This window comes from Aquarana catesbeiana, linkage group LG01 (genome assembly GCF_042186555.1).
Source record: "Aquarana catesbeiana isolate 2022-GZ linkage group LG01, ASM4218655v1, whole genome shotgun sequence".
Taxonomy (NCBI): domain Eukaryota; kingdom Metazoa; phylum Chordata; class Amphibia; order Anura; family Ranidae; genus Aquarana; species Aquarana catesbeiana.
In genome coordinates, this window is record NC_133324.1 from 371,439,744 (window position 1) to 371,451,869 (window position 12,126).

At 44.1% G+C, this 12,126-nt stretch overlaps 1 protein-coding gene across 1 annotated transcript in view; it reads left to right on the forward strand.

The window, feature by feature from the left end:
* Nucleotides 1-12,126, forward strand: part of TUT7 (terminal uridylyl transferase 7) — a 148,215-nt gene that overhangs the window by 41,371 nt on the left and 94,718 nt on the right. The window contains 1 exon segment of the mRNA XM_073633387.1: nt 10,223-10,395. Coding sequence (XP_073489488.1) covers nt 10,223-10,395 — 173 coding nt within the window.

Here is a 12,126-nt window from a genome sequence, read left to right on the forward strand (position 1 = left end):
TCCAATAGAAGTCTGTCTTTTCCTGGCTTTAAAAGTACTGTTATTATTGCCTCTTGCATACTATCTGGCAAGTGACCCACTTCCTCAGCCTCCATTATAACCTGCAGCAGTGATGGTAAGAGGTCCTCCATATAATGGGAGTATACCTCTGCCGGGATCCCATCTGGGCCTGGTGATTTATGGTGCGTTGTCCCCTCCAAGGCTTCTGTTAATTCAGCTAGTGTAATTGGACGGTTCAACATTTCCCTGTCCGCCTCCGTTAACCGCGGAAACGGACAGGTTTGTAGGAACTGTACCAAATCAGATGGAATATAACTAGTTTTACTAGAATACAAATCCCTGTAAAACTGCTGAAAGCTATTTAAAATGTCTGAGCTAAGGGTCTGCCTCTCCCCAGATTCAGCCCTCACGGCTAAGATGTTGGTAGATTCCCGTTGCTCTCTAGCTATAAGGGCTAAAAGGCGGCCAGTATTTTCCCCCTCTTCAAAATAACTCTGTTGCTGAAAATATCTTCTCTTCTCTCCTGCAGATAACCATACTGAGTTGTATGCTACTTGGGCCTCCTTCCAGGACTCTTGATTAGATTTTGACGGGTCCCTTATTAAAGCCTGTTCCCTTTCTTTCACTTCTTTCCGTACCCTATTCTCCCATTCCCTGGATCGCGTTTTAATTCCTGCAATTTCTTTAATGAGACATCCCCTCAAGAATGCCTTGAGTGTATCCCATACTACCGATGTGCTGGCTGATCCCCCTACTGAATTGCAGGAATTCCCGTAGTGCCCCTCTCGTTCTGCCTACCTGCGGGAGCAGAGTTAACCAATAGGGGTTCACTTTCCATAAGGGGTGTCCCAGCATTCCAGTGGTGTCTAGCCGCACCAAAAATGGAGAGTGGTCGGATAGTAAGCGTGGCTCGTAAGCGGAGTCCTCTACCCGCTGCAAAAGTGCCTCATTCCCCAGACCCAGATCGATACGGGAAAAACCATCGTGTGTTGCAGAGTAGCATGAGTAACATCTGTCCTTTTCGTGCCTCTCTCTCCATACATCCCGAAGTCCCAGTTCTGAAAGCAAGGCAGCAAAAGCCGTCTTGCCAGCTGTCTGTCTCACACTTCTGGGTATCAAGGACATTCTATCTTGGGAATTGTCTAAGATATTATTATAGTCTCCCAATGCTAATACCGGAACGTCTGGATGTAAGGCTATAAATTGTGATAGGCTCCCAAGTGGAACTGTTGAGAATGGTGTATATATATATATCTATCAATTATACATGTTAGTCCATTAATTTTGCACAGCAAAAAGACAAATATTCCCTCCTTATCCACCCTCTGTTGTATGCACTCAAAGGAGACATCCGAGGAGACCATTACATTAACTCCCCTTGAGTATGAAGTGTGCATGGAATGGAACTGTGTCGGATATCTCCGTGAGCGCAGTAAGTGAACAGAGTCTGGACACATGTGCGTTTCTTGCAGGCAGATTATCTGAGGTTTCATTTTATCAAAATATCAGAACATTGCACTTCTCTTATCTGTCCCTCACCCCCTCACGTTCCATGTCATTAATAGTATACCTCTTTTCTTCTCACTCATATAGGAAAGCATACCAGTTACAGTGATTATAAAACCAAAAACAACAACATAAACAATAGGTCAAAATACAATTATCCTGAGTTTTGCCTGCCCCTTGGGCCCTGCCAGTGTACAGTACATATCTACATACCTTTTCTCTTAATCCCCCGCTTATCAGTAGTGAGACATATAAAACATTTGTGACTAATCTTATATTTGTGATATCTTCCACTATTCGTTTGTGTTAAACCTCTCCCGCCTCACCCACCCCCTCTCCCTCCCTCCCTGCCCAACTGGGCCTACCCTAGGGGCTTTATTCCTGACCTCCCACCTACACTCATTCCCCGTGCTGCACCAACATACCTCAATTATTATTTACCCTCTCCCCCTATACCTCTAAAAAAAAACTTTACTTTTCTATTATACCAGCGGCAGAGTCCAAAGAGGAAAAAAAGGAAAAAAAAAGTCTATTTAGTCTCTAGTCTCTCATCTCCTATATTCCGTGCTGTTCTCCCATTATCCTCCAACCACTTTTCCACGCTCCGTGGAGAATCAAAGTGTATCCCATTCCTTGTCGTTACACTCATACTGGCGGGGTACAGTAATGCATAGTCCATCTTATTTTGCTGTAGCTTGCATTTAATCGGCATACATGCCGCTCAGTTTTTGCAGGTCCGGAGAAAAGTCCTGATATAATGAAATTTTTACCCCCCTATAGAGGAGCTCTCCCATTTCTCTTGCCTTCTGGAGCAGAGATACTTTATCTGTAAAGTTAAACATTTTCATGAATATGGGTCTTGGATACTCCTTTCCCTGACGGGGTTTAAAGGGGACTCGGTGGGCACGCTCAATACCAAAAAAAGAAGAAAAAGTTGCAGCCCCAAATGTCTCCTTAACCCATCCCTCCAGGAATTCTATAGGGTCAGATCCCTCGCTCCGTTCAGGCATGCCAATTACTCTTACATTATTTCTCCAGTTTCTATTTTCTAATCCATCTATTTTAGCTGCCTGATTTTTTTTTTTTTTTTTTTTTTAATATATATTTCTTCATCTCGGTTATATCTTGTCTGAGCGGGAGTAACACATCTTCTACAGCACTTAGTCTTTCCTCTAAGACTGTTGTTCTTCCCTCCGTCTCTTTCAGCCTGCCTCCTAGCACTGCAAGTTCCTCCTTTATGCTTTTCAACTGGATGTCCAGACCAGTGATTGATTCCTTACATGCAGTTATCGCATATAGGAGATCCCTCATTGTAGGCTCTTCTACTCCTCTACTTTGTTCTCCCTCCATATCTGCCTCGGTTATATTAGGTAGCCTTTTAATTTCTGTATCACCGCTTATGATATCAACTTTTCCCGCCCCTTGTCCTTTTGTGGGTGGCACTGCCATCGGACTTGCCACTACCAATATCAACCCACTGCTTTGGTTTTTCCTAACCGCCGAGGTTCCTGTTTGAATTGGTTGTTGGGATTTTACTGGTGAGAGGGAGGTTCTAGCGAAACGCTCTAGCTTTGTTGCTGACGCTGCTGCTGCGGCTTTTACTTGATTTGTCTGTTTTTTTGCAGAGCGTGTGACCTGGACTCCTTCTTGCTGTGGCTGATGTTGTAACTGGTGCTGGTTTGCTTTTTCCTCTGCTGCCCGCTTCCTTGCCATATTGTTATATCATGGACAAAAAAGTAAAAATCTCAGCTTTCCTTTTATTAATTTAGACTGTTATTAATGCTGTCCCATTCTGCTGATTTTGCTTGAGAGTAATAACAAGAAGATAACCCTCTGCTCACCTCTAATACCACAACACCAGCTTAACAGCGCATAGGGCAATAGGTAGACGTATAGGCAGTATAGTTCAATTTACAGCTGATGTTATAGCAATCAACTTGCAATCACCATTCCACTGATTCTAATTATTCTGTTGTTAATGCCTCACAAACCAGCTCCCTGTCCGTCCCCTCACCCCGGACTGGGGCTGCTATTTTCTATATTCCAGGTACAGTGTCTTTAGCACCAGCAACTAATTGAGGCAACAGATTCTATTTAACCAGGATTTCACATTGCAAGCTCAGTTAGTTCAAATTTCTTCAATTAAGAACTAGGAATAACAATCATATATGGTAAATATGATGTGTGGAGACATAAGAGAGGTTTTCACCTATGTCTGGCGTCTTCTTGCTCACCCTCCAGATTCGCAGCATTACCTTATTATTTTTGTCGGCCACGCACTGCTCCGTTCCCTGCCTCTGCTGCTGCTGAGTGCGGTATGTTCATTGGCTGCTTACGTGCCACAGGGGGGCCTCTCACGTCGCCCCTATGGTTCTGTCCTCCAAGCCCTCTCACCGCCACACACGCCGGCGCTACTGCTGTTGAAGCCGGTCTCCTCGTTGCCCGGTGACTAGCTTGAGAGGCCTCTCACACCACCCCCTCTGTCCCGTCCTCCGAGCCCGCGCTGGAGCCAGGTATGTTCAGTAACACCGAACTCTGACGCGCAGTTTAGCCAGGTTCCACTGCGTTCTCCTACCGCCGATCGACCTGCAATCTCTCGGCCTATAACTTAGCTGGTCAGAGCGGAGGGAGAGGGGGATCTCACACACACCCTCTCACTCCCGCATCCGGTCACGCCCCCGCAATAATTTTTAATAAGTCATGAAATGCTTGTAGCTTCCGGTTTCTTGGGCCATAGAGATGTTTGGGGCCACTCTGGTCTCTGATCAGCTCTAGGGTCAGCTGGCTGAATCACCGGCTGCATTCTCAGGTTCCCTGTTGGGACGGGGGGGGGGGCATTCCCTCCCACTACTTGTAAAAGCAGTCTGGAGGCTAGCCGCTAGGATTGCTTTTATATGAAAGCCGCCGCTGGCTGAAAAGAGTGATACCAAGATGATAAACCTGCAGGCATCATTCTGGTATAACCACTCAAAGTCCAGCAACATACCAGTACGTTGCTGGTCCTTGTTGGGCATATATTGTAAACTTTTTTTTTTTTTTTTTTTTTTTTTTTTTCATGCAGCCTGTGGGCTGAATGAAAAGAGATCGGTGGGTATGCCCACCATTAGAATACCTCCCTTCATCCACCCACTTCTAATGATGGGCATACATGGGGGCATCCTCCCGCAAAAGTTAGGAGCAAATCGCTTCTCCACCCTCTGCTGCCCCCACGCTTCGGCATATATGCTGAAGTATGTAACTGATGGTGAAATCACCTCTGACAGCGCTGGAGTCACGGCTTTATGTATCGTGGGAGCAAACGCTGTTGCTGTCAAGATAAATAAATCCGCACTGCAACTGAATGGCGTACCTGCTAAGCAAATGATGGTTAACAATAAAACAAAGTAACATTACAGTATAACAGTAAGACTTACCATACCTGCAAAGCAAATACAAAAAAAATAGTAAAAAATAAAACATTTAACAACCTGTGCCTAAAATATATATTTGCCGAAGCATGGGGGCATCCTCCCGCAAAAGGTAGGAGCAAATCGCTCCTCCACCCACTGCTCCCCCCACGCTTCGGCATATATGCTGAAGTATGTAACTGTGGTGGTGAAATCGCCTCCGACAGAGCTGGAGTCACGGTTTAATATATCGTGGGAGCAAACGCTGTTGCTGTCAAGATAAATAAATCCGTGCTGCAACTGAATGGCGTACCTGCTAAGCAAATGATGGTTAGTAAACCGTAAAGTATAAACAAATTGCATATCTGAAAAGAAAACATAGTAAAACATAATAACAATAAAACATTGCAGAATATTATACAGTAAAAAAAGAGCAGAACAATAGAGAGAATAGAGCGAGAGAGAACAATAAAACGGCAAGTAATTTTTTTTTTTTTTTTTTTTTTTTTTTACTTAGTAACTTTAGTAACTGGTACCAGGTTTGGGTCTCTCAGAATGCGATGGCATCTCGGGAGATCCTGTGAAAGTGTGTCCTAGTCTGTGCAGTGCTGTACCCTACGCTAATACTCAACTAGTGTATGTGGTAGCGTTCAAAACATTCACCAATGCATAGACCAGGATTGTCCAGACAGGAGGGACAGTACCGGGTGTCACGCCTATATCTGTGCTTGCTGCAGACATGACATCTTCTTTGGGAGGCTCATTGGGTAGGGGTACTCGGGAGGACATAAGGAAAATGCCTCTCGTGCAGCTGGCTTACTGCATTTGGTTGGGGAAGGTGAGGTGGAGCACCGTCTGGAAACAGAAGGGCTCTGACAATCTCTTCCTGGAATTTAAGGAAGGATCCAGTCTGTCCTGAAGCTCTGTATAGCACATGAGCGTTCAGCAAAGCCAATTGAAATAAACAGACACTTTCTTTTACCAGCGTCTGGCCTTACAGGCAACTAGGTATGGCGCCAACAACTGGTCGTTGAGGTCCACCCCTCCCATATTTTGGTTATATTCGTGGACACAGAGGGGTTTTTCCACAACACCAGTCGACGTAGAAATTTGGACCTTCGTGTCTGCGTGAAGGGAGGTAAGAACGAAAACATTCTTATCCCTCCACTTCATAGCGAGCAAGTTATTACACTTGAAGCAGGCGCTCTTCCCCAGCCTAAGACTGGAATCTACAAGCCCCGGCGATTAGGTCGCACGGTGCCACATGCTCCAATCTGTTAGTCAAAAAGGTGACCAAAAAGTGGCAAGCTCATGTAGTAATTGTCCATGTACAAGTGGTACCCCTTTCCGAATAAGGGTGACACCAAGTCCCATACAATCTTGCCAGCGCTTCCTATGTAGTCAGGGCAGTTTGTCGGCTCTACGTGACTATCTTTGCCCTCGTAAACCATAAAACTACATGTATAGCCTGTGGCCCTGTATCTGGCACGCTTGCTGGGAAGGTACTGTTTGAATGACAAGCGGCCAGAAAACTTAATCAGGGACTAATCAATGCAGACAACTTGATGGGGAGTAAACAAGTCTGCAAAACGTTGGTTGAAGTGGTTTACGAGGGGACGAATTTTGTAGAGCTGATCGTATTCAGGGTCTCCACAAGGACGACAGAGTTCATTGTTGTTGAAGTGCATGAACCGCAAAATCTGCTCGTATTGTGGCCTGGTCATGGAGGCAGAGAACAAGTGCATATGGTGAATTGGGACAGTGGACCAATATGACCAACTCCTTTTTTTTTTTTTTGTTATGCCCATGTTGAGGGAAAGGCCCAGAAAGATTAAATTCGGAAACCGTAATTGGTCTCCAATTTCTGGCAAGGGAGGACTGGGGAATAGTGGCGATGTGTTGACCAGCGTATAAATTGCTTTGGTCCACAATAGATCTATAGAGATCTTCTGTGAAAAAGGCGAATAAAAATCCAGTGGCGTAAAATTAACTGTTTCCACCTGAATGCCGGGTTGGCCAGTGAATGGGGGACGTACGGGTGCTGCAGAAGTGGTGGGTTCCCAATTCGGATCGGCAAATGCAGCAGGAAGGGCACGATGGGCCTGTGTTCGTCTTCTTGGTGGCAGCAGGACATTACTTGTGCTTGCCACCTCGCCAGCTTGAACTGCACTTCTGGGACTCGCCACGTCACCAAGTGTTACTGCAGTGCTGGATGTACGACCAGGGTGTACTAGGCCGCTGGTGCTTGCCAGTTCACCAGAAGGAATAGCGGCGCTAGTACTGCTCTGCTCCATACGAGGGACCTGCGGTTCTTGCACTTCAAGGACAGAAGAAGTTTGGGGTCTGGTACGCCTGACCTTGGCAGGGACCACAACTGTCGTCAGAGCTATCTGTCATGGAGCCGCTGTCCTCTACAGGATCGTATTCTGAGCCTGAATCTGACAGATGAGTGACTTCCTCTTCACTATCTGTCATGCTCAGAAATGTGTAGGCCTCTTCACTAGTGTACCTTCGATTTGCCATTTTGGGCTCTAAATTTAGTGGCACACTGAGACTCACAGGCAAAAAAGCTCTTGACTGTTAGCGACTGTATCAAAATGCTACCAACAAAAACTGTCAGCGATCGCAGGGATCAGGCCTGACTCTGCGAACGCTGCAGTTGCGTGTGCTTAGTGTTTTGTAAGTGACAGTGGTCGATCGATCCTGCACTTGGGTGGGCCGGGCAGGGCTGGGCCGAGGGGCAAAACGCAGGTGCTAGCAGGTATCTGGGCTGATCCCGCTAACACTGTTTATGGGAACCCTAAACTGCTGGGGACGCTAGTATAGATGTGATCGCATCAGCTATTGATCCATTCAGATACTATAGCACTAAGGAAGGTGTATGGTGCGTGGGTGTTAGCGGTACTGGCACTAACCTGACGCTGCCTGGGGCGACGCAGACCTTATCTGACCCTAAAAACTTAACCTATATCACCGCCGGGCAATTGGGGGGTTAAACCTTTTATAAGGTAATAAATGGCGGGTACCCTAAAACTATAATAAACAAACTAACCAGCGTCACCCGTAACAGTTATACAGTGATTGCTGCTGAAAGGGTTAACTATGGGGCAATCAGGGGGTTAAAACCTATAGTAGTATATGGGGGTCCCTGTCGCTATAAAACACTGTGAAAACACTGCTAAAATCACCTGTCACTAATACAGCGATCAGAAAAACGATTGCTTAGTGACACTGGCGACGGGGGGGTGATCAAGGGGTTAACCTTTATTAGGGGGGGTTAGGGGGGTATCCTAGACCTAAAGGGGGCTAATACTAACTGCCCTACCACTTATAACTGTCACAAACTGACACCAATGCAAAAAAAAAAAACTGCTATTGGTGTCACTGTGACAGGGGTACAAGGGGGTGATGGGGTGGGGGGGGGGTGAAAAGTGTGCCTGCATCTTCTACTAAAAGTGTAGTGTTGGTGCACTTACTTGGATGTCTTCTCTCCTCGGCGCCGCAACGAAGAGACCGGCTCGAGGAGAGATGACATCACTTCCTCTGCCTCTGTTTACATTACCGAGGCAGAGGAATGATTTCATTGGCCGGGAGTGATCGCGAGGGGGTGGCCACGAATGGACGTTACTTTGCCTGCCCGTGCCATTCTGCCGACGTATATCGTTGTGAGGCGGTCGGCAACTGGTTAAAGCGACGCAGTGCCGTATTGCAAAAAATGGCCTGGTCAGGAAGTGGGTAAATTCTTCCAGGCTGAAGGTGAAGGGGAAAAAAAAACATTACAAGTGTGGCAGAAATTTCTAATGCTGGCCATACACAATGTTTTAGAAGCCATAAAATGCCAGGACAGTTCCAACTCCGCCCAAATGACCCCTTTTTGGAAAGTGGACAACCCAAGGTATTGGCTTTTTATATTTTTAGAGTTATAGATTACTCACACAATCAGTATACATGCCACCCCAAAACATTCAGGCTTTCCAAGGGCATAACTTGCACATTTGATTTCCTGACTATCTGTTTGAGACTCTAGATAGGATAGTGCAAACACCGCCCCCCCCCCCCCCCCAAAAAAAAAAAAGAAATTGCCCCTTTTTGGAAAGTAGATACTCCAGGGTATTTGCTTAGAGGCACATCAAGTATTTTGCAGATCTCATTTGTTGCCACAAGTTTTTGGAAAATGAAGAAGGAAAACATAGTCTTTCATTTTATAAAAATGTTGTGTCCATTAAAATGAGATCTGCAAAATACTCACCTTTCCTCTTATCGAATACCTTGTTTAATTTCCAATCCAAAAGTCATTTGGGGGATGTTTGTACTGTCCTGGCATTTCAGCGTCTCAATAAATGTGGTAGACAATCTGTTCAGAGCTATGTAAATTTGTGTGTGTGTTTATTTATAATTATATTATATTATTTGTACAAGCTATAGCATACAAATCTACTAATATACAATTATTGGTGTTTGTTTTTAACCCGAGACCTGTAGCAGAATACATTTTGGCCTAAATTTTATGAAGAATTTTTTGATTTTATTGGATTTGTAGTTTAACAAAGTGTTTAAAAAAAACAAAAAAAACCCGCTGGTGATCAAATGCCACCAAAAGTAAGCTCTGTGTGGAAAAAAAATATATAAATTTCTTTGCATACGGTGTTGCAGGACTGAGCAATTGCAAGTTAAAGTAGCGTAGTGCTGAATAGCAAAAAATTATCTGGTCCATGAAGGGGGTAAAGCCTTTTCGTGGTCAAATGGTTAAAAAGGCATGATTGAGGCTTATTTGTACATGCAGCAATTAATAATATAATGTGATTAAATGCAAAATAATATTGGTTATACTTGTAATTACAAATTCTATAAATTGTTAGAACACAAGAGATTAAGGTCACTGAAGTTTGACAGTCTTGTGGTTTCTGCTTATAGACAGTTTTTTTTTTTTTTTTTTTTTTTTTTTAATTGCTGAAAATGGAGGTTTTTAATCCTTGTACAAATCATGGTACTGCTTCAAACCTCTACCTCTTAACGTTTGCTGATCATCCAAGTGCCGGCTCCTGTAAGTCCATCTTCACTCCACTATAAGAAGGTAAGAGTTGCACTCCGTAGTTGGCTTATCTTACAATAAGTGGCTGTATACATGCAATCTCCACCAGAAAAACCACACTTCCTAAATGCGTTTCACCCTGATGGTCACCCTATGGCGGTTGCTATATAAGAGGACCCGGTGAAGCCTTAAGCAGCTCCTGTCAGTTTGGTTTGGGTCACATTATTGCATGCCAAGTTCTAACTTTCTAAGCTGTCAGAAGTGCTTTACAGGTGTACCCACATATTTTGTATTTCAGCGGCACGAAATAAACAAAAGCGTGACAGACGTCGCTGCAAGTCTGAACAGGAAGGGGATGACTGCGTAGAATGCCCAGTCATAGATGAGTCAACATTGTCTGAAAAGGAGCTTCTAGGACTCCAGCAAGCAGAGGAACGCTTAAAGCGAGACTGTATTTACAGACTGAGACGGGTATGAGACACATATGCCAACTATATTCTTTAGACAGTATTATATTTCACTTTCTTAAAATAGCAAGGCTGTGATACATGACTACCGTATTTATCGGCGTATAATGCGCACCTTCAATTTAGGAGGGAAGTTTCAGGAAAAAAAAATAATTTTAAAGAACGTTGAAGCAAAATAAGGGTTAGTGCCCATCAATGCAGCCTCACCATTGCCCATCTGCAGCCTCACAATTGCCCATCAATGCAGCTTGATCAATGCTCATCTGCAGCCTCACAATTGCCTATCAATGCAGCTTGATCAATGCTCATCTACAGCTTCAAAATTGCCCATCAATACAGCTTGATCAATGCCCATATGCAGCCTCACAATTGCCATGAATGCAGCCTGAACAATGCCCATCTGCAGCCTCACCTCAGATTACTGCTGCCTTGGAGGGGACAGGGAGGGGGGCAGGACGAGCGCCATCAGATTACATACAGTGAGAATCTCCTGTTTACTCGGCGGCCTTTTTAATACAAAGTCCCGCCTCCTGGACCGGCTTCTATGATAGACAAAACGCTGGCCCAATTCCGGCCCAGGAGACAGGACTTCCTATTACAGAGGCTGCTGAGTAAACAGGAGATTCTCACTGTATGTAAACTGATGGCGCTCGTCCCAACCCCCTTCCCTCCTAGGCAGCCCAAATTGCAGTATCGGCGTATAACACGCACACACTATTTGCACCCGATTTTCAGGGTGAAAAAGTGAGTGTTGTACGCTAATAAATACAGTATTTATTCTTGGATAATAAATAAGTAGCACAGAAAATATAATATATAATATAATTTTTTTTTTTTTTCCTTATTGCAAGTTCATAATTTTTTAGTCTTTTAGGGTTTCATTGGATTGCCCTGTTCTGAAGAGTGGTATTCATAAATTGGGTGTGGTCACTACATTTCTACTTACCTGAGGAAACTTCTCTTGCTGTTTGGGCATTTTGTTGGATGGCGGTGCAGAGGTTGCGGTAGAAGCTGCAGAGGATTTTTTTCCTGCATTTTGAGCCAGACTATGGCTTTCCACCGTTGACATACTGGGGTTGGTTTACTAAAACCGGAGAGTGCAAAAATCTGGTGCAGCTGTGCATGGTAGCCAATCGGCTTCCAATGTTAGCATGTTCAGTTAAAGTAATTGTAAACTGTTTATTTTATAGGGAAAAAAAAAAAAAAAAAAAAAAAAAAACAAACCTGTTATACTTACCTGCTCTGTTGCAGTGGATTTGCATAGAGCAGCCAGATCCTCCTCTTCTTGGGTCCCTCTTCTGTGCGCCAAATGGAAATTTTGCTAATACTATTAGCAGTGTGTTTACATAAGATTGCAGACATGACACAAGATGGTTAGACTGAGGACGTGATGCAAGAGCTGGTTAGGGACTGCAGACTGCATTTTTCTTGAACTTTTCTTGCACTAAAGGTGGCAATTTCCACAACAAATTCATATTTAAATATTAAGTCGTGTAAAAAAGTGTGTATGTATTAATATTATATATATTTTTTTTTTTTTTTACTAATTTTGGGCAAAGTGCATCCTGCATTTTCGGTTTCGGCACCAAGTTAGTACTTTTATTTTATTTTGGTTTCGATTACATTTTATTCTGATCTGTTATTTCTCTAACTTTGATGTACTATGGTAAATCTGAAAAAAATTTCTTTAAAAAAAAATTTCCATTCGGTACACCCCTAATAACAGATGCCAACC